Source organism: Sinocyclocheilus rhinocerous, unplaced genomic scaffold (assembly GCF_001515625.1).
Source record: "Sinocyclocheilus rhinocerous isolate Xijiao unplaced genomic scaffold, SAMN03320098_v1.1 scaffold898, whole genome shotgun sequence".
NCBI lineage: Eukaryota > Metazoa > Chordata > Actinopteri > Cypriniformes > Cyprinidae > Sinocyclocheilus > Sinocyclocheilus rhinocerous.
Window position 1 is genome coordinate 93,631 of NW_015652144.1, and position 23,719 is coordinate 117,349.

Sequence of the window (23,719 nt, forward strand, 5' to 3'; positions counted from 1 at the left end):
GGTTTTTTTTTTAGTGCAGAGAACATTTTATCCTGTAATCTAAAGAACCTTTTCCACTATAAAGAACCTTTTGTGGAACGTAAAAGTTCCGTGTTCTTCATGGAGCCATAGATGCCAATAAAGAACTTAATTTTTAAAAGTGTAAACTAAAATATTTGACCGAAGAACCACAAATTGTCCAATTAGAAATACCTATTGTACACCACATACCTCAAATGTGTGGTGAAAAGCCCCATAATCCACGTCAAAAAATCCCTCGGCCAGAGACATCATGGGACTAAACCTGTGACCCCATAACAGTTCTTCAGCCAGGAAAGAGCTCCGCGCCTGACAGGTCATTCCTGTATATCAGAATATATCCGTTGACTACTAAACACAAATCAATACAACCCATTTCGCATGATAAACCTGAGTATTAGTGTATGTACCTGTAGCTTCTACCATCCCCTCCAAGATGACCACAATCTCAAAGTCCTCTTTCTCCAGCTGACCTTGTGACATGTCCCAGAACGGAGAGCGGACATCGATCTCGTGAGAGATCACCAACGGAGACACCAGGAAGAGACGATCGTCCCCCGTCTCGAAACCCACACTGATATCCGTCTGATCCAGCGGAATAAACTCACCTAAAGAGAAAGACAACAAAACAAACGGTTCTGATAAGAGAACGTTCGCACCATGTCTTTGTATGATATAACCAGCAGGTGGCGCCAATTCATCAGTAACTAGGTGTATGTGAGGCTGCTGGTGTTGCAGATGAGTCTCTGTGAGGCTGGTGAGCGCCGTCTTACCCTCCTGTGTCTGTTTGGATTTGATAAGTTTGGCTCTCATGTTGGCGCCCACAATGTGGGAGGATCTCAAGTCCCCGACGCGAAACATCAAACAGAGCTTGTCATCCCGCAATGAGATGACAGCATTACGAGAGAACACCAATGTCTCGGCACGCTTATTCGGCTGGGAGATCTTCACAAACATGCAACCAACCTAGTGAGAGAAGGAGAGAAAGAAACTATGTGATTTTTACTTTTTCTGAGTGCTGCTCAGAGGTGTTGTTTACATACTATTAAAAAAATTTTTTTTTTAATAAAACAAAGATTATTGGAGTATTTTTTCCCCCATTTTTCATTCCATTTTTTACCATTTCTTTGTAAATATTTGTGAAATTTACTAGTGAATTTCTGAGTGAAAATTGTTCTAAAAATGTACTAAATCTATAGGATTTTTTAAAAAATTGTATCATTTGGCAGGTGAAAATTTGGTGACTTGGGAAAAAAAACAGCACAACAAACCACATGATTTGAGGACAATTAGGAATGATATGTACAAGTTTATAAAGTTTAATATACTAAATAAAGATTAATACTTAATTCAAATCTCTAACCCCAAATATGAGCAATAGTACTAGTGACGTTTGCCTTCACAAACCCCACTAATTAAAAAGAAAGTGAGACATATGAGGGAAATTAATTTAATCTGTTAATCTGGGTTTAGAAAAGCAAATACTAGAGGACGTGGCATTTAGAGAGAGTGTGTGTTGTGTTGAAGTGAGTGTGTGTGTGTATGTGAGAAACGCAGCCCCTGGGGGCAACATTTAAACCAGGACATAGAGATATAAATGAACTCATCATAACCATAAAAATACATCAAATTAGGCCAGAAAAGAAATTGCAAAGGGGGTTGAATTTGGCAAATGCAACAGAATTAGAAAAGGAGAAAAGGAAAGCCAGACACACATCTGTGCTCTAAAATGCATGACTCCTTTGCTCTTGGTTATGGATGATATAACTCAGTAAAGCACAGATCAACAAACCAAAGCCACGTGCAATGAAAAGACACTGCTTTTCCAGACCACATCTTTCTGCAAAAAGAGTGCAAATAGTACTTCAAATGTACCTCAAAACAATTATTTGCTTTTTCAACAAATGGGAAATAAAAAGAGGTGCTTAACCTTCACAAAATCATCAACCTCAGAGTCAGGAGGTGAACTAAATATTATATGTGCTATAAATTTCTATTTATTTCGCAACCCTGTTACCACAATCTGAGACATGCACCCATCTGTGATTTTGTTATTTTCTAAAATAATACAGAATACAGGTCAAATAAACAAAATTAAGTAATAAAAAAAATCTAAATAACAGTGTTTCAAAATTAAGGGGAAAAAAATACATAATTATGTATATACAGTAGACACACATAGGGACTAGAAGGTTTTACCAAATATATACTGTCATAAAAATAATATAATATTACCTAAAATAGTATTTGTAATAAATAATGTTAAGTATTGATATTAATAATATTAAATTATACTAATATTAATAATATAAAGGTAACCTAATATTATTAATACATTTTTGTTGTTGTTATTCTTATAATGGCTGGGCTTGATTAATGGAGTCAACATTACAATTTTTTATAAAAATGTAGAAAATATAATTCTTAGATTGCACAGCAAAAACACGAGATTTGTGATTCTTTCTCTTTTTTAAAAAGCAATTGGACGCCAAAGTGTGCCATATTTTTGTGGAAAGTTGCCCGTGTTTGATCTTACCATGAATGCATTGACCATAGATCCCAGTATGGCCTGAAGCAGGAGTAACATGGTGCCCACTGGACACTGGTCAGTAATGACACGGTGACCGTAGCCAATGGTTGTCTCCGTTTCAATGGAGAAAAGAAACGCAGAGATGAAGCCATTAACATTATTCACACATGGAGTCCACGCCTCGTCCTCCAAATGATCCAGATCCCCCCTGCCATAAGAAAGAGGAAGGGAGAGAGATCATCCAACAGCAACAGGGATGTTTTGTTTGTGAAAACGTGTCCTTGTCTTTTTTTAAATCACAGTCTCCTTTAGTAAATTGGCTCTTGCATCTTACAGCGTAAAGAGGAGCGCTTGTTCTCAAGTGTCCACCCACACAGATTAATTGTGTTCATATCTAAGTGTGGACGACACAAATGCACTGCAGCTATGAGCAGAAAACTATTTTTTTTTGCATTCAAAAATAGAATCTTATGATTTAAAAGGTTAAAAGACATAAAACTGTGTGTTCGTGTATGTTATTCATACCTGCAGTATGCAATGAGGTACCATATTGCTCCAAAGAAGAGCCAGGTGACTGCATACGCCATGACAAAGACCAGCAGAGAGCAGCGCCAGTTCAGATCCACCAGAGTGGTGAAGATATCCGTCAGGTAGCGGTACGTCTTGCGCATGTTACCGTGCTGCACATTACAGCGGCCGTTCTTCTCCACATAGCGCTGCCTCTTACGCCTGCTGCGCCCTGGAGAGAAACACCGAAAAATTAGAGCGTGTAAAAAAGGACACAAAAAGTAGGCAAACACCGTCACTGAGCAGCTTACCACAATCCATACCAAAAAACAGACAAGAAGTAAAACTGAGTGAGACAAATTCAAAAACTAAGAAACGGCTACATTTATAAGCAGAAGAACAGTGACACTGTGCTCCTGTAGAGGTGTTAGAGGAGTAGGTCAGTCTGTTTCATTACAGGTAAGCAGAACAAAATCTTTGACAGCCACCGACTCCTACATCATCTAAAGTAATTGAGTCTTACCCCATCCAAACCTGCCCCTCTCTTGCCCCGCCCCCTGAAGTTTCTTCCTGGGCTCATTGGCTTGCGCCTCCCTCGCAGCCATCTTGGCCTGGAAGGACATGCTGTTATTGGTCGGTGGCTGTGTGGGCGGGGCTGTCTCCGTGGTTACGACGTGCCCCAGCTCCTCAAATGTGTTCTGAACATCCGTGGGCGGAGCATCCTTTGGGGCCTCCTCCACAGGCTCCTCCCCTTTCTCTGGAACTGGGAGGGACAGGGATTCGGAGCAAGAGGAGAAGCCGGTGTTGTCCAGTGCCATTATGTGTGTGTGTGTGTGTGTGTGTGTGTGTGTGTGTATGTGTGTGTGTGTGTGTAAGTAATAAGTGAATTTGTGTGTGGTAACAATGTTTCTCAGTGCCTTATTCTCAGTTGCAGTGTTTCATTTGTGCCTTTGTTTGATTTCTGTGAAAAGACAGTGAGAGAGACACAGATAGACACTGATAAAAATCGAAAAAGACCTAATTAACAAGTTTTACCAATGGGGCTGACAGTTTTATAACATCCTCTGATGACATTCTCAGAATATCAAAGTAATTTGCAACCACCCAAAATGGAAACGGCTTTATTTCACTGCTGATTATTGCTAAGCGTTCATTTTAACCTTGCTTTTCATTCACTGCCGCCGTTATGCATTAAGCATCCAATTAACTGCCTGAAATGAACTTAAGTAGATTACATTGATGACTTCATGCAATTCAACCTTTAAAAAAAAAACATTTTCCATATCAAACACACAGCTGATGAAGGTCATTTCAATACACAGTCAAACATCCGAGAAGGGCTCTTAGAAAAACACACAAACCCAAAGAGCAGACTGATATACGGATGTCTAACTTGACTTGAATTAACCTCTGGGTTCAACAGCTAAACACATTTTCAGAAGAACGTGAAAAGGCAGCTAGAGGATTTAGGCTCACTTAATCCACAGCTCTGATGCCCACACACATAGAAAATGTACCCAGAAATGGGCAACCGTCCACGTGATACTAAACATACAGGTCTGAGTTTCCCAAAAGCATGGTAAGCCCAAGCAGATCGTAGAAACCATTGCCACCAACTGTCTCTACAATATACTTAGGCTTACGATGCTTTTGAGAACGCAGATGAGTACAATTAAAGGATTGTTTGAGGTTCAAAAGGAGTGAAGATCCAAGCCAAAGATGCTGCTGATTGCCACAGACAATAATTGTGATTTGTTTCATTGTTTACACTGTAATGTACTTACAATGGAGGTCTATGGGACAAGACAGTCTATAAATGTGCAGTCTGTGAAAGCCCATATTCATTTTTTCATTCATTTATATGAGCTATAAAGCTGTCTAAATCGTGCTGTGGGATTACTTATCAAGGCTGATTCTGGTAGGTGCATTTTTTTTCTATGTAAACAGTCTATCTCTGCTATATTTTCAAAGCAGAATTCAATGCCTTGAAAAGTCATGACAGGTGAAAAGTGGATGTAATGTTGAAAACACAATGGTAGTAAGGGATCTTAGTCTAATCTCATGTTAAGCGTTATATAGTAAATTTATGGGGCCACAGTTTCAAATTTTTCCTGGTGCAAAGTTCCATAGATTTCCATTGTAACTGAACTTAAAAAAGCCTACTATCTACTAGGGCTGTGCAATTAAACGTGATTGTCATGCGCATCTCGTCAGTAAAGCCGGTCCCGTGATTAGTAGTAAATCGCCATCACCTGCTTTCAGATGGAGCGGCATGCACTACACAGAGCCGTAGTTCACTGACAATTAGGCAATATCGCGTTCATAATCGCAGATGAATCGCATTCAATTATGAACGCGATATCGCCTAGCTTGTCAGTGAACTACGGCTCTGTGTAGTGCATGCCGCTCCATCTGAAAGCAGGTGATGGAGATTTACTACTAATCACGGGACCGGCTTTACTGACGAGATGCGCATGACAATCGCATGCGATTAATTGCACAGCCCTACTATCTACTAAGATAACTAAAACTGAAATAGAAATGAATACAATTTTTTTGTTTTATTGTCAAAAACGCACCACAAAATTGTAAAAACTCTAAAGTTAAGCTTTAAAATTAAATTGAAAATTGAAAATATTAAAATAACAAAAAACTATTCAAAATAATAATAAAAAACATAATAGTATCTCAGGGATACTAAAATAAGTGTCCATAGAGGAAACAATAAATAAATAAATAGTTTCCAACTAGTTTCCAAGACAACATTTCTCAATTTCATTTAGTTCACCTTGATGTAATAAAATATAACTAAATCTGAAATTATTAATAATTTTAAAAAATGAATATTGAATTTAAAATTTTTTAAAAACTACACAGCCATGTTAAAAAATAATGAAAAGGACAAAAATACTCCACACAAAATACTATTTAATTAAACTAAAATAAAAATAAAAACAAAGCACAACTTGGTGAGTTTAAGCATCCTGACCATTGCAACTGTCGCAAACAAGGCCATCAGTGCCTTTTCGTGTTCGGGAAACCTGTCTGAAAACAGTTATTTTCACAATGCCTCATACTGCCCCAGAAATCACACAATCAACTTTAACTTACAAGCCAAAACATTCCATAAACAACACAATACGCACAACACAAAAACCTCGATCCTCTCAGAAAGATAAACAAAGCCAGTCACAGTTCCCAGTGTCATCATAGCAAAAAAAAAAAACAGTGGTGTGACCCGCGCTAAAAACCATCTTCTTGCTTTCATTGCACATATACCCAATATCGTGCATCTAAAATCACATATCACATCACCATTGATTCATCTATAATGGCATATTTCACTCCTACATCATCTCTACAGTACGGTAACATCTGTCTGACTGAGTCTGATCCTGTTTGCAGTGTTTACACAGGGTGTTAGGGTGCGAAGTCCGGCGAGACGCTATATTTAGCTCTGATAGTCTGGCTGTAGTAATCACGCCCACTCGAAGATTGATCATGATCTGCCTTCTTGGTCTGGGCCACATTTAGACTCGTGAATCTTTCATGGATTGAGTGGATCTGTGTGAAGACATGCTCATGTGTTCAATGCAAAATACTGGAGTAACGTTACAGAGCTGGAATACAGGATTGTCAAAAGAGACTGGATATCGCAGACTGCCATGGGGCACACAATCTCTCTCACACACACACACACACAGAAATCAATCCTACTTGAATTAGACTGAATGGAGCAGGTTGCACAGATGAAAAATGACCTGCATTGTGGACAAACCTGCTGGGTGTGTGTATATAACACACAATAAACAGTAAAATAGTACCCTATTTTTTGATATACCATGCTAGGCCTACATAATTAATACTGCAAAGTAAAATGTGAAATTAAAATGTAGAAAAAGTGTGTGTATATCCATGTATTTGTTTTTGTCTCTGTTTTTCGGTCTGTTTGTGTGGGTGGTTTGTTCACAGTCCTGATGGAAAGTGGGATTGTCATGTTTTCTAATTTTGGTCTTTTGGGAGAAAAGAGAGTCAGATGTGACACCAAGCTGCAATTACACACATATATGTTCTCACACACACCCCATCAGATACTAATACTACTTGTGTATAACAATTAGTACACAGCATATTAAACATCTTTAACTTTTTACTTAATTAAAAAAAAAAATGCATACACCATAAAAACACTGCTTTGGGATCATTATTAAATAATTTTCAATCTTAATAAATGTTAATAAACATTATATATAGCCTAATATGTGTGTGTATATATATATATATATATATATTCCACTCTCTTATGCTTAAAATACTTTTAACATATTTTACATACTTTTTTTTATTATAACAACAATTTTATGCAATTAATTATTAAAAAGTGTTCTATTTATGTATTATTGTTGTTGTTCTCCTTTTTGTTAGCCTACATTTAATTTTTCAGTTCCAATCAGTATTTAAAAATTTTAAATACTTGCAAGCAATCATGCAATCACATAAAGCAAGAAACCAAAAGGGGAAATAACCATATAATGCATGCACATTTACTGATGTTTAACTAATTACATGTCTTGATCAGCAAATAAACATCAGCCAGTGTATGTAGTAGCGTACAACTAAGCCTACCTGCCACTGACTGAGGCGTTCTCCAGCACGTTAACTTCAGCGTTTTAAACACTTGAGATCTTCAACAGCCCTGCGGGTTTGTTAGTCCAAATCTCTCATGTTGGGCTCTTCGATCAGACTCATACCGGCGATGATGATGATGTTGTTGGTGATGTTGGTCTACAGCGGGTGGGAACAGCGACGCAGCATCACTTCAGCATCATTTCACCTCCAGGAAACAAAAGAGAGCCAGCCAATCCACACAGAGCGAAAATGAACTTGTGAAATATTAATCGAAACGCAATCTCTTTCCACCGCGGAGAGTCTCCTGATTAAAATGGAGGCGATCTGACTGTGGATTGATGAGAGATTGGAGAGCGAAGCGGCGTCGGCGTGATTCACCGGCTCTGCGCAGGTGTTCGTCTGCGTGCGTGTATGTGTGTGTGTCTGAGAGAGAGAGAGAGAGAAGGGGAGTAGAGGCAGAAAGCGTAAAGAATTGGTTAATTAGAGGTGGGATGGAGAAGGAGGAGAGGGGAGGAGAAGAGGGGGTGGAGATGAGGTCAGTGTCTCAAAAATATCTCTCACACATCATAAAAACATGAGCCACCATAATGATTTACTTAAAATATACTACATAAATATATTTCATACATGTAATATATATTTTTCTTTTAAATTATTTTAATGCAACCAAATTGATGAATAAGTATTTTATTCATAAATATATAACAGTAATATGATGTAATATAATATTATAAAATATAATACTCAAATGTCATGAGGAAAATGATACAAGAGAAAAATGTAAATCGCCTTCTTAAGAAATGATACTGCAATTGTCATTTAAAACCTGAAGCATGATATATTTTTGTGTTGTTAAATAACAGTGCTTGTTAGTTAAAATGAGCTTTAGGAATGCAATTTGATTAGGTTTAATCTGGTAGATTAATTAGCGAGCAATTGTGTTTAATGATGAAATGCCAATTTATTTGCTAGTGGGAGATCATTGCAGCAGCCTATTGTGTGTTGCATATATTTACACACACACACACACATATTATTTAGTAATTTAGAAGACGCTTTTATCCAAAGCAACTTACAAATGAGGACAATAGAAGCAATCAAAACCAAAAAAAGAGCAATAATATGTAAATAATAATAATATGCATGCTGTGACAAGTCTTGGTTGGTCTAATGCAGTATATGTAGCAAGTTTTTTTTATAATAAACAAGAAAAAGAACAGAAAAAGAATAGAGAACGCTAGTGTTAGAGGATTGATTTTTTTCTTCAAACATACACACAAAATTATTTAAAGAATAGTATTAAAAATATATAATGCACATAGCAAACAAACACACAGTTTAAGGAAAATATAATGCCCTCTGCTGGCAAATGTCTTCCACATTCTCAACCATATTCTGAAAACTGTAAATATTAAAAAATGTATATTGTAATATATAGTATAAGAGTATGTAGCATTTATAGTAATAGTGTACTGAAGTGGGCTAATGTGTATCTTTATTGTCAAAACCATGTCTCACGCATCATCCATCCTAATAAGGGAAGCCAGATGCATGTCCAAAAACATTCAAAAAAAATTGCAAGTAAAGGGAATTTATCATGCCTTATGGTTAAGCATCTGCAGGTTGCATCTTAAGAACTCAAGAGCTACTAAAAATACAACCCCTCTGTCACCACGCCGTCTTTACACGAGAATCTGGAGTAGTTGCAGGGTTGCAATTAGTCTTCTGAGAGCTTTCTTTAATGGGGAAGCATCTCATAAATGCGAATTTGGTTGAGCTAAATCTTTTAATCTTTTAATGATAGCCATACAGTCTGTTTAACAATCAAACCAGTTTACCCAAACTGAGACTAGAGGCTGTGCGAGTGGTAACATCATTTGTGAGCTTGTCATAGGACATGCATCTCCATGCATCTCCACGTCTCCATACAGTGCAGAATGTAGGACAAGTGAAAATACGTTTTTTTTATATATATATATATATATATATATCCAGCTGATGGCAGTTTTGTTCAGTAACTCTTTGTCCATGTCAGTAGCCGTTAGGAACAGAATGTGTTCTATCTGACCCCTAGAAAAAATGTCCTTGTAAAGATCCTGTTAGAATTTCTATATCCAATGAAATAAGCTGTGACTGTGCTGAAGACAAAATTATGCACAGCAAAAGACATTTTGTTGGCAAAATATTTTCTTTAACTAAAATCTGTTTTGTAAAAATAATCATCACACATACCATAGAAGACGGCGGTCATGGCATTACTGAATCTTCCAGACACCTAATACAACTCGAGTATAAACTCCAGCTCATAGCCTGAACAAGAACAATGACATTAATACTAATCTAGGCAGAATGGCAAGAAAACAGAAACAGATGCTCCTGCAACAGCAATGTGCCAAAACCACACATTTATTCAAACTATTAGTTGCACTGTTAAGCTTTGCCCAGCTAAAATTAGGCACCTTATATTTAAAACAGATCGTTTTACTGCTGGTAAAATTCTGTGAAGTCATTCGGGTATGTTTGTAATGGAATAATGCTGCATATTTTGCCGTATAAACTGCATAATGCCTACTGTGTATAACAGTATGCCATGCTAAAGGTTTTTGTTGCATGAGCTCATGGCTAAAATGTATATTTTGCTTTTTTATCTTTTGCAGGTTGACCAAATTATGATTGAAGATACATCACCTAAAAATGAAAATATGCTGAAAATGTACTCACCCCTCAGATCATCCAAGATGTAGATGAGTTTGTTTCTTAAAGGAAACAGATTGGGAGAAACGGAGCATTTCATCACTTGCTCAGCAGTGGATCCTCTGCAGTGAATGGGTGCCGTCAGAATGAAACAGCTGATAAAAACATCACAATAATCCACAAGTAATACACACCACTCCACTCCATCAATTAACATCTTGTGAAGTGAAATGCTGTGGATTTGTAATAAACAAAACCATGAATGTGTTTTAACCATCGCTTCTAGCCAAAATATATCCATAAGTCCACAATCCATTATAATGCTTCCTCTAGTGAAAAAGTCCATCTCCTTGTTGTCCTCTCACATCAAAACCCACCCACATATTTGCTCAGAACTCTTTTGGACTGTTTTGGCTTGTAAACAGTGCTTGATCTGTGCACATTTCTCTCCTGATTCAGATGAAGCGACTTTCATTAGTAATGGTAGTATGACATTCTGAACATACCCTCAGGACTTTTAAATCTCTCAAGCTTTTAGATTTCATTTGCACTTCTTTGAGCACTGTATTATCTGATTTGCAAAACGATGTGTGTTTTTGTGTTTGGAGTGTTTGACTACTTGAGTTCCGAATTGGTAGTTTTGAAACATCTTGATTAAATGAGTTGTGTGTTTCTTTATTCTGGTAGTGGATCATTTACGCTGATTGAGTTTTGTCTGGGTTTGATTAAGCCGTATCGGTGAAAGTTGCTTTCATGTTCTGCTCCTGTTTGGCCATCTGGATGCGTCTGAGATGAAACAGTCCCAGGCTGGGCAGGGAATGGACATCTAATGAGGGCAAGAACATCTTACAAAGGTTGTCCATTTAATACTGTCATATTACTTTTTTTTTCACGGAAATAGTGTTTATTTTTGGTCTGGGATCTGTGCGGAGTGTTTTTGTGTTCAGTTACCCCTCTGGTTGGTTGGCTGCTGTCCGATTTCCTGGTCTTCAAGCATTGACGAGAGAGGACTGGAGGGACTGTTTAACTCTGCCACTGACCTGGAAGAGATCATCAGACAATGAAAACACTCTTCTGTCTGTAAATACACCATTTTCAAACATTTCACAATTCACTTTTTTAGTAGGGATGTATTTGCACTAAGTTTGCAAATGCGTTAAGAGCTAGCAAACTAAAGACATATTGTATTACTGGTTTCTGAAGACCTCTGCTGGAAATACTGTTTTTAAATGTGATGTAGGTGAGCATGTGAGGTGTTTGTCTTTATGTATACCTAAAATACCTAGATTACAATATATTCATAAATACTCATTCATACATAAACACAGTTTAAGCTGTCAGTATTATGAATCTGAATTTTAACGTTTAAAGGAATGATTCCGGTGAAATACAAGTTAACAGCATAAATAACTTATAGGCAAGCTTACAACGATTGCTTCATGAGTACATTTCGATCAACACATTTACAAACTAAAATACAAGTCTAAATTATTTTCTATTGTAATCAACAGCATGCTGAACTTGGAATATTACAGCTAGAACACTTTCATTCTCATTTTAGTCCTTATGTTGTGTTCCAGTCATTTTTCTTTTTCTTGAAAATGCTAGTTAATGTTTTTGACTGAAACTTACTGACTGAATTTTTTTTTTTTTATAACTTTTGCACTTTTTTTTGTTGTTTTTTTGGTATTTTTGGTGAAAAATGACAGCCTACAAAAATGAAGCGACTTTATCACTGGAGAAAGCAATATTATGGATAGAGGACTTTACCAATAGTTTAAAGTTAAAAAAAAAGTCTATTACAATGTTATTACATTATCATTATGACGTTATTACAAAATTGCAGCTTTTTGAGTTAATTGATGGAATTTTTCCAAATCTGTTCCAATAAGCAAACTCATCTACATCTTGGACGACCTAAATTTGAGAAAATTTAGATTAGAACTATTCCTTTAATCTGGGTATTACATGCATACAGAAAAACAACATACTGTGCACAGCATACATAGTGCACACTAAAAATAGTAGTGTGCATTAGCAGTGTTGGGAGTAACGCATTACAAAAGTAATAATATTACAGTAGTATATTACTTTTTGGTGAAAAATGACAGCCTACAAAAATTGCTTATAAATTGTTATGCTATATTACCAAATACTGAATTCAACGTTTTTTAACAACTTGTTTTCTTTCAATTAGGACAGGTTTTGTATTTCATTTTTGAACTAATTGATTGTAGGCCTCACTGATTTGAGTTTATGCACCTCAGTTTTTCAGTGAAGCATTATTTGTGGGTAATTTTGGCCATGTTCACTCAAAAACGAGGTGCATAGATTCAGATCAGTGAGGCTTGCAATCAATCAGTTCCTAAAAGTAATACAAAACCTGCTATTTGAATAATAAACAAGTTGACAAAAAGATTGAATCCAAGATTTGGTTATAATCTATAGCATAATGAAAGATTTGCAAGCAATCTTTAAAATGCTGGGCGTTTTTGACCAGGTAACACAAAATTAGGTAAAGCACAGCACAAGGGTTAGTGATGGATTGCATGGTTTAAAATATTGTATGATTTTAATGTTTAACGTTTATACTTAAAATAGGATCTGGTCCTTTTGTAAACAGCATTTCAGATGTGAACATGGTCAGTTTTTGCATTTGCAGTAGGTGCTGGACATTGGCGACAGGCTTACCATTCCCAATGAGTACACGGAGGAGAAGAAGACCTCAGGGATTTGATGGAAGCAGCTGGTTGCCAGAGCAACGGCAGGACCGATATCCAGGACAGGACCCTTTTGGGCCGAATGAAAGTTTTTTCTTATGCATGTGCGTACATCATTAGCATTTCTCAATATTTAGACTGACATTTTTAAAAGCAAATCTAGTACGTTTTCTGTTTTAACTGTTACGAAAGTGATACTAAGAATATAATATTCTATTCCAGATATTACTCACTTGATAGTGTCATGAATTGAAATGCATTGCTCTGTGAGTAATTTGTTGTTGTTGTTGTGAGTGGGTTTCAGGTCCATTCTTTCCGATCAAACCAAATAAACAGATGCCACTGTGGAAGAGAAACAATGTAATGATGTTAAAAAATTGCACCAGAATCCACCATGACAGGCAGGATCCTGAATAAATATTTCAGCATAAATGGCTCAGTCTCAGTCTGATATAAAAGGATTTCCAGTCAAGAATAACCATAGACAATTGGATATTATGCACTATATGCATGTGGAAAAAATGCATTTGCTGACTTGGAAACGTCACTCTTGAAGACCTACCATTAAAAGTTGAACTACATTCATTACCTCACCATGGCAACAGGGCAGAAAAATAATGCTTCTGAATAAAAATTATCACTAAAAAAAGATTGCATCATCATCACAAGCTCTTGGATATAAAAAGATGTCCAACTTTATCCACATACAGTGTATTAGGGTGGTTTATAGCTAATCTTAACTGCTTGATTGCTTGTATTGTCAAAAATGTAAACTATATTTTCGCAAAGCTCTCTAATCTAGTAAACACATCATCTAGGACCAGCAAAACCAGGGAAAAGGAGGCATAAAGGCCATCTCCATATCCTGGGCATTACTCCATATACAAGTGCATCTCAATAAATTAGAATGCCGTGGAAAAGTTCATTTATTTCAGTAATTCAACTCAAATTGTTCTAAAAAAAAAACTTGTGTATTAAATAAATTAAATGCACACAGACTGAAGTAGTTTAAGTCTTTGGTTCTTTTAATTGTGATGATTTTGGCTCACATTTAACAAAAACCCACCAATTCACTATCTCAACAAATTAGAATACTTCATAAGACCAATAAAAAAAACATATTTAGTGAATTGTTGGCCTTCTGGAAAGTATGTTCATTTACTGTACATATACTCAATAACTACTTCAGTCTGTGTGCATTGAATTTATTTAATACACGAGTTTCACAATTTGAGTTGAATTACTGAAATAAATGAACTTTTCCACGGCATTCTAATTTATTGAGATGCACCTGTACATCCATCTTGTATATGGATCTTACCGTTTTATGAGGTACATGCACAAAAACGCTCACACAAGAAGCCAAGCTAGCAGTATTTTATAGCATCATACCTATAAATAAATATCTTGTAATGGAATCGGCTTACCATTTTATATCAGGATTGTTTCATTTGTAATCGACTCAATGTGGACTGTACTTCCACATCTCTGCCGGTCGCCTTATTGATTCTCTGTAATGTAATACACCTCTGTAATTCTCTGTCCCTAAATCATACAGGAATATATGAGGCTGTGTTTCAGATATTAACAGTGACGGCCAACTTGAAGAGAAGCTCTCAATGAGGATGATTGATTTATAGGTAGTACTCCACCAGAGCCTTAAAAGCCCACCTTTCGATACGCTGAAACACAGTCCTAACCCCAGCGTTGGGTTCCTGCTGGCCCGCGGGACTTTCTCCAGCAGGCGCAGGCACTTCACCAGCTCTCCCCGGGCACTGCTGCGCACCCGTATGCAGGCACAAGCTTGCTCTGTGCTCCCTGAGAGAATCCCTATCAGACACAGAGACGCTCTTTATGTCTTAATGGAGGACAAATCTGTTAGCGCGAGGCCAGCGAGCGTGCGTGGGCTCTTCACTGCTGTCACCCGAGCACAAATCAAATGAATGGAGAGACTGTTAGAGAGGCGCTGAGCTGGCGTTTTGTTTTTACCTCAAAGCGGCTTCAAGTTTTTGTTGATTGTAGAAGTGCATTTAGATGAATAGTGTACAGAGGATGAAGCCATTTCATGTCAGTCAGGCATTTTTTTGCTGTTGTTGTTGTTTAATGATTTAAGTAGCTTGTAGGCCTACAATATTACTACATTTATACTACCTGAACCTGCATTTATTTGATCTAAAACACATTGAAAACAGTAATATTGTGAGATATTATTACAATTTAAAATAACTGTTTTTATTTGAATATATTTAAAATTTATTCCAGTGATGCAAAGCTGAATTTTCAGCATCATAACTCCAGTCTTCAGAGTCACATGATCTTTCAGAAATCATTCTAATCTGCTGATTTGCTGCTCAATGAACATTTCTTCTTATTTTTTATTTTTTATTTATTTATTATCAATGTTGAAAACAGTTGTGCTGCTTAATATTTGAGTGCAAACCATACTTTTTTTTTCCAGGATTCTTAAACAAATAGAAAGCTCAAAAGAACAGCATTAATTTAAAATAGTAATCTATTATGTCTTTACTGTGACTTTTGATCAATTTAATGCATCCTTGCTGAATAAATCCCCGATCCCAGACTTGTAAAGCAATACTCACCCCTAATGTCACTCCAAACCTCCAGTAGCCTATGACCTTTTCTCTGTGAAACACAAAAGAAATTTACATATAAAGATGTACTCAGGGGTCAAAAAGCTTCTGAAGTTCAACCAATTGCATTTAAAATAAATTGAAACTATAATACATTTACTTGCAAATAACATGCAATTAAGTGTTTGCAAACATTACTTAAAGTCCCCATGAAATCAAAATTAAAGTTTTTTGGGTGTTAGTATCAATATGTTATTATTTCCTCAATAAGTACCCCTTTTAAAAGTATGCTTAAGTATATTTGTTTTTCACAAAGGTGGCCCTTTAAAAAACAGACCCATAATGCACCTAATGATGTTATGAATGATTTACTGTCTAAATATAAACTGAATCAAGCCTATTCTTAAACTAAAGGCTGTTTTGTATTTTGCAGCATCCCTGGATAAAGCAGGCCAGCCATCACTGAGAGCACTGGTGCAGACTAAACTCACTAAAGGAGGGTTCTTTGGACTGAACTGTGGCATTTTGCCAAACTTCATGAAAGTTACTCCTGCTGTTAGCAGTTGTGGACAAGTACACAAAGACAGGGCTAGGAATTTCAAAATAAGAGTCACTTACTGTCTGTGTCCTTTTCCCCTGAAAGTCCTAAAGCAACAAACAAAGGAAATAGCACAAGTATGTTACCATACAAAATTCCTGCAATCACGGTAGTACAGCACTAAGTCGTTTCCAGTGTTTTTTGGGGATCACAGTGGAGTTCAGGAGTTTGTTCCACCACAAAGTAGCAGTGAATGTGAAGGTTATTGAAAGTGGCCTTGAATTTTTTAACCATTAAATGTTTGGAATGGTGGAATTCACCACTTTTAGTGCTTTAAGTGACATTTCATCCTCTCTCTGGTCTTCAGAATTAGGATGCTTATCCTATTACACTTTAAGACTTTGAATGCAAAATGATCTCAGTAACTGGAATAGGAAAAAGTGAATAGGTAACTGTATACATGGTACATCAAACTCTACATCACAAAAAAAAAAAAAAAAAGTTTGACTAGTTTAAAGGATAGTTTTTATGTTTTTTCAACCCTGGATGAGTTTTTTTTTTCTTTGGTTGAACACAAAATTAGATATGTTTGACTAGTTTAAAGGATAGTTTTGATGTTTTGTCAAACCTGTATGAGTTTTTTTTTTCTTTGGTTGAACACAAAATTAGATATTTTGAAGAATGTTGGTAACCAAAGAGTTGACGGTCGGTAGTCATTGACTTCCATAGTATTTTTTTCCCCCATACTATGGAGGTAAATGGCTATCAACACACAAAAGAAGATATTTTCTGAAGATCAGAATGTTGGTTAGGGCTGTCAAAATTTTTTTTAAATTTCAAATATTCGTCGAATTTAAAAAAACAATCCACATTTGAATGCAAAAACGTTGCATTCGAATTTCAGGTCTGCGTCAGCCGTATCAGTGGCGCACGAGATGCGACGACAATGTAAGTGTCATTGCATTTTAGTGCTTTTGTTAGCCTATCCAGTTGAACCCACTAGATGCGGCGCTGCTACGTTGTTCATTCAATATATTGCGGAAAACGAGAACATCAGTGTGGAGAAGATGTCGTTTACGTCAAAACTGAAACCAATTGGTTTTCGGGCCTTTGAATTAAAATTTACATACCTGCATGGTGCTGTTTTTTTTTCTCTCTAATTGTTTAAACAACTTTATTAATTATATATGGTTTATAAACATCATTTTAAACTTTATGCACTTTTTTTCAAAGATAGTCGTGTTATTTTATTACGCTTTGAAGAAACGTGCATAATATTTTGCTCGATGCACCATCTTGTGGCCTCAGGAGAGAAGCCAAAAGCTTTCCCCCCTAACTGAAATTATGCCTTTTAAATTCGAATATAATTCGAATTTTGATAATATTTAAGTGGCAAATTCGAATTTAGTTTTTCAGTCATTTTGACAGCCCTAATGTTGGTAACCAAAGAGTTGACGGTAGGCATTGACTTTCCACACTTTGTAAGTCAATGGCTACATCAACTGTTTGGTTACCAACATTCCTAAAAATACCTGCTTTTGTGTTCAACAAAAGAAAAAAAAAACATTCAGTTTTGGAACAACATGAGGGTGAGTAAATGACATTTTTCATTTTTGAGTGGACTGTCCCTTTAAGTGATTATTCGCCATAATGTACCAATGTTAGAAACATGTCTTCTTTTTCATTCTTACAGTGTTAGAGCCGTTTAAAACCACCAGTTGTGTCTCCAAACACTCTCAGGCAGATTAGAAAAAACCATTCAGTTTTGGAACAACATGAGGGTGAGTACATGACATTTTTAATTTTTGAGTGGACTGTCCCTTTAAGTGATTATTCGCCATAATGTACCAATATTAGAAACATGTCTTCTTTTTCATTCTTACAGTGTTAGAGCCGTTTAAAACCACCAGTTGTGTCTCCAAACACTCTCAGGCAGATTACAGTGAACATTTGCTCCGTAAACGGCATCAGCGCTGTAACTGCATCTCACTGGCACCCCTCATCTCTGCGTGTTCATTGTGTAGCCTGCGAGCTCAGATTGTCTGAATAAGCTGTGAGCAGAGTGTTTCCAGGCAAACCCTGAATGCCAGTCGGAGGGTTGTCATGGCAACAGAGTGGGCCAACTGCACTCTGGAATGCCTGGAAACCCTGCACACTTCGGCTGTGCTGAACATCTTATCTGCTAACCAATGTCATATTCAGCTGTGCATTGAAATCAAACTCTCGTGTCCACACTCCCTGAAAAATGACACGTGCAACAGGAAAGATAAATAACAAATGAGATCTCTGTAATATCTCAACTGATTCCCTGACAGCAAAGAGATTAATTAGTGAGCAAAAGGAGACTTGCTTTGAGAAAAAGAACCCAGTGAGTTTAAATGTCTCCTCTAGAGATTTCTAGATCTCAGTGTCTTGCACTGAACTCAGATTTGCCAAGATAATAAAGTCTGACGGGGAAAAAAAAGTGAATTTAAAACTCGAACATTTTAAAATTAAATTATTCTTTCTTGTCTACTTTAAATATTTAATTGAAACCCCTGAGAACAGTTATGCAAAAGAAAATTTTGTAAGACCGACTACATTTGCTTCCTTTAGTTTGATCGTGAAAATTTTTAAATAAAGCATTTAATGCGTAACTTGTCACTTAGTAATTATTTGTGGAAAATAATTTCTGAGTGTGAATTGTTTTAAATCATACACAATTTTTTCAGTGTAGTTAGATTTGAAAAGAAGAAGAAAGAAAAAAAGAGAAATATTCTAATAAAGATCTTTATTCAGTTTTAAATAGGCCAACAAACCGTAAAAATACATACAGGTCAATAAAATGACAAATCAGCTCCTTATGTGCATCTCAGCCTGATACGGTTGTAAATTGTCCTCAAAACAATATGGAAAAGATGGATAGCTTGCAGGTGTGAAAAAAAGTACTTTTTGTTGTTGGTATGTTTTTTCTTTTTCCAGATTGGCTGATCCTGAGAGTCAGTCGGTATGAGATCAAATTCAAATCAGAGACGGACACCAGCGCTCACCAGCCTCCAGGCTGCGGAAAATGAACGTTTCGATCATGATATCACAACGTAGGGCGTGCTGTCAATTCATGGAGCCATAATGCAAAAGAAACGGCGCAAAAAAAAAAAAATCGTTCAATAGTCCAGAAGTCACCCTACATCCCAAATAAAACAACAAATGCTTCAGTGATGGAAAAAAAAAACACAACAGATTAAATAAGATTCACTTAGGACAACACAGGAATATCAGCATTGCTTAAAAAATATTAAAATAAACTCAGCTTAACAGAAAAGACATCATCCACTCGCCAACCTACCTGATTAAGCCTGATTGATTTTCTGATTAGCTCCTATATCTCGGAACAAAGTAATACATCATTTCAATAATTTAAAGTGACACTAAGTTAAATGATGCAGATTTTTAAGCACATCTTAGAATGTAGGCCTCAGCATTTTTTTTTTTTTTTTGCAATGTTTACATTTTTACATTGCAAAGTGATTTTAATATCAACTTATCATCCTTCAATTTTTTTTTGCTTAGGGTTTCGTAAAGAGATAGTTCACCCAAAAATGAAAATTCTGTCATTTACTCAACCTCATTTGTTTCGTTATGAAGAAAGTTGGTAACCGAACAGTTTTGGTGACAACTGACTTCCATTTCTCAAAACAACTTATGCTTCAAAGAAGAAAGTCAGTCATACGGGTTTGGAACGACATGAGAGTGAGTAAATGACAGAATTTTAATTTTTTTGGGTGAACTATCCCTTTAACGTAATTATTATTCAAATGAAGGAGGAATAAAAACCAAAAACTTAAAGCTTGCCCCCAAACTCATGTTTTATTGCTAAACTGCTCAGATGTGCTTGAAGGCCAAAAAAGTGAGCATGGGTGATCAAAGTGATCATCTTTAAGAAAATTCAAAAGATCAGTGACATAATCAGCATTATTCAGCACAAAGCCTCATTCAAAGAATCACTCGCTAATTCAGTCACACTCCGTTTTTTTTGTCCTTTTTGAAGTAACTGTCACAGAGCTATCTGAAAGCACAAAGCAAAGAAATTATAAAACAGCAGATTTGAGAAAAGCCTGAAGGCCAGCACAATTATGACACAGAGGGAAATCAACATAAATGCTAAAAAAAAAAAAAAAAAGTAATCTCTCATTTCAGTCCATTAAGGAAACAAAAATGGCCATCTGAGTGAGTGTAAATGCAGGGCGCATGCCTTAACGTTTCCACTTTCGGGGTGATGCTGATGAAGACGAGAATGAAGATGGGAATGGGAATGTCGTCATGATTCCTCGTTTCCGGAGTCGTCCTCGTCATAGCAACAGTCCTCGCCATCCTCGTCCTCCAAGTCCTCATCATCATAGTAATCGTCGTATAACAGGTCGGACCCCTCGTCCAGTACAGGGGCGCGCGTGCGGACGCAATACTCCGCCAGGGTGGTGGGAACTTTCACTCCGTCCCGCTCTGCCTCGGCTTTAGTGGCCAGAACCTGTTTTCTGTAAGACACACAAACACATGCAATGGATTTAAAGGAATATTTGGCTTCACTTTTGTGCTTTCAAATCTTCAGGCTAGGAATTAATTGTAAGTACATTAATGTAAACACGTTTTCCATACGCTTTTACTGATATTACAGTTTGTGGTAATCAACAGCATGCACCAGATTTTGCCCAAAGACATTATCTTTGGGCAAAGTGCAGCTTTATACGGCTGAAATATTAACCATATAGCTTCCATAAGACTCATCTGTCTTAGGCATTGTTGCCCTGAGGTTTTAACAAGCCAAGGCTCAGGAATAAACAACTGATGTCCCGAAGGAGGGAAAGGATGGAATCTGATGCAAGTCAAATTTTCCAACTCAGATGGTTGAAAACAGGAATTGCAACATGCAATAAACTGGCAAGAGGAGATTTAACAGTCACTCGTGTTTCAGTGACTCATGCAACCACAGGAGGGCACCGATGATCTAGAAAATGAATCGAAATCTTTATAGAATGGTTTTCCATTAGCTAAAGTGTTGTTTCTCACCAGGCCTTCTGATAGAGCCATTAAAATGTAACCAGCATTAAACCAATAAACATTTAGCACAGCTGAACTCTTAAAAGAGTCACATTCTGTAGTTTTGTATCACAATCACAATCGTATCACAATCGTTTATGTTACCTAATGATTTCTGCATATTCCCGGTCTTTTCCTTTACTGTCTCTCCATTTGCGGTACATGACGGAGGCATCCACGTTGGCTGGAGAAAACGTGTTGGGTTCGTTCAGTAGAGAGATGACACTCAACAGTATAGTTCTGAAACACACAAACAGATATTCCATGTTATAGTGCCATTACCTTAAAGCTCATCAGCCGCAAAGCTGCTTTGTGTTGCATTTTGGTAAAGATTTCAGGAGATTTTACACAAGAGGATCAGTCTTCATCTATTGCTTACAGCTACACCGGCGTGCTCACATTTGCAGTAGGGGTGTACACTACAGTATTTTCAGTGGCCAATTTGACAAGAAAACAATGGTGTTCACTAGGAAAGTAACTTATTTTGAAGTACTCATTGCATAATTATTCTTATAGTCATTGATTGCAAAGTGTTTTGAACTTAGCAAATAAATTATGAAATCCAAAATATATTTTCAACAATTTAGAATAAAAACATCTATAATGACATTAATAATAATTATTATTATTTTTCTATAATAATGGTTTACTTGTGTTATGATATACAATTAATTCATATATTCATGTGATGTAATTATTCTAGTTGTAAATGTCAAAAAATAAAATAGCTGGTTCTACACATAAAATGTTATATCCTAAGAAATGTTTATACATTCTGACAAATGTTATTTTTATAAACTTGATAAACATAAAAATATTAAAAATTTGATTTTTCTTAAACAAAACATGATTTGGATAAAACAGCTATTGTTAAAAAGTACATACAAATTGTTTACTGCAAAATGTAAACTTGTTAAAAAATATAAAACATAATGAACACATACTGCTTTTAAATAAATGCAAAACAAACATTTAATATCATATTTACTATTTACTTACAGATACCAATATAAAAACATGAAAAATGAAATGTGAAGATTATACAAAAAGAGCAATATATTTCTATAATACATTGTAGTGGTTGAAACAACAAATCAAGTTATTTGAAGAACAAAGAACAACTGGCAGATGTATTAGTTTGCATTTACACTTCAAAACTTAATGCACAGATCTATTCCGACATATAGTGCCAGATTTTTTAAACATTTGTTTTACACTCAAAATAATAAAGTATTAGAACCTACTAGGCATGGGCCAGTATGAGATTCTGACGGTATGATAACTTTAGATTTAAAAAAAAAATCACGGTTTCACGGTATTGCGATTACAGTTCTTTTAAATGTCTGGGTAAAAAACAACAACTTTTTTTCCCACTGAACACAATATATTTTATTTTTAAGAAAAATATAGAACATTTTGTAACAGTAAACATGTCAGGCTAAATAATTCAAATAAATAATTGAATTCTTCTTAATTAAATTAAGTGCAGTCACTTAAGTGAGCCTAAGGCCCAATCCCAATTCTACCCTTTAGCCCTTCCCCTTTCCCCAACCCCTCCGTTTCGCACGTTCACGTGAAGAGGTAGGGGTGTCTCAATTCTCTTTTAGTTGGAGGGATAGGGGTAGGGGAAGGGCCAGACAGCCCTTCAAACTAAGATTTTACGGGACCACACTTCAAACGAAGGGGTATGAATTATCTCAATAGTGCCAGATTTTTTAAACATTTGTTTTACACTCAAAAAAAAAAAGTATTAGAACCTACTAGGCATGGGCCAGTATGAGATTCTGACGGTATGATAACTTTAGATTTAAAAAAAAATCACGGTTTCACGGTATTGCGATTACAGTTCTTTTAAATGTCTGGGTAAAAAAAAACAACTTTTTTTCCCACTGAACACAATATATTTTATTTTTAAGAAAAATATAGAACATTTTGTAACAGTAAACACGTCAGGCTAAATAATTCAAATAAATAATTGAATTCTTCTTAATTAAATTAAGTGCAGTCACTTAAGTGAGCCTAAGGCCCAATCCCAATTCTACCCTTTAGCCCTTCCCCTTTCCCCAACCCCTCCGTTTCGCACGTTCACGTGAAGAGGTAGGGGTGTCTCAATTCTCTTTTAGTTGGAGGGATAGGGGTAGGGGAAGGGCCAGACAGCCCTTCAAACTAAGATTTTTCGGGACCACACTTCAAACGAAGGGGTATGAATTATCTCAGCGTAAACCGGCTTCAGCGGCAACATGGCTGCCCGAGCGAACAAAAAGACATAAATGTAAGCATTTTTGGCATTAATAAAGATTTTAACGAAAAGTAATCATTTGTTTTATGTTACATTCAATCGTGAGTTCATATTTACGGTCATGTTACTCAAAGAAATGTTTGCAAAAAATCGCTAAAGTTTGCTAACGTCATATCATTA

At 36.3% G+C, this 23,719-nt stretch overlaps 2 protein-coding genes across 6 annotated transcripts in view; both read right to left on the reverse strand.

The window, feature by feature from the left end:
* The window catches only part of LOC107713649 (G protein-activated inward rectifier potassium channel 3-like), a 9,336-nt gene extending 1,267 nt beyond the window's left edge, over window positions 1-8,069 (reverse strand). Inside the window, exons 1-8 of one of the 5 annotated variants that reach the window (XM_016519224.1) lie at window positions 6,202-6,437; window positions 3,913-4,016; window positions 3,579-3,880; window positions 3,074-3,287; window positions 2,555-2,756; window positions 792-984; window positions 429-626; window positions 211-341 (exon numbers count right to left, since the gene is read on the reverse strand). In XM_016519224.1, coding sequence (XP_016374710.1) covers window positions 211-341; window positions 429-626; window positions 792-984; window positions 2,555-2,756; window positions 3,074-3,287; window positions 3,579-3,873 — 1,233 coding nt within the window. In that variant the 5' untranslated portion in view covers window positions 3,874-3,880; window positions 3,913-4,016; window positions 6,202-6,437. Of the gene's footprint in view, window positions 1-210; window positions 342-428; window positions 627-791; window positions 985-2,554; window positions 2,757-3,073; window positions 3,288-3,578; window positions 4,017-6,044; window positions 6,101-6,166; window positions 6,438-7,681 lie in introns of those variants that run through there. The other 4 variants (XM_016519221.1, XM_016519222.1, XM_016519223.1 and 1 more) reach the window with 4 other exon arrangements.
* A 10,929-nt stretch (window positions 8,070-18,998) lies between these two features.
* Window positions 18,999-23,719, reverse strand: part of LOC107713650 (ubiquitin-conjugating enzyme E2 R2-like) — a 15,429-nt gene continuing 10,708 nt past the window's right edge. Inside the window, exons 4-5 of the mRNA XM_016519226.1 lie at window positions 21,406-21,540; window positions 18,999-20,738 (exon numbers count right to left, since the gene is read on the reverse strand). Coding sequence (XP_016374712.1) covers window positions 20,525-20,738; window positions 21,406-21,540 — 349 coding nt within the window. The 3' untranslated portion in view covers window positions 18,999-20,524. The remainder of the gene's footprint in view (window positions 20,739-21,405; window positions 21,541-23,719) is intronic.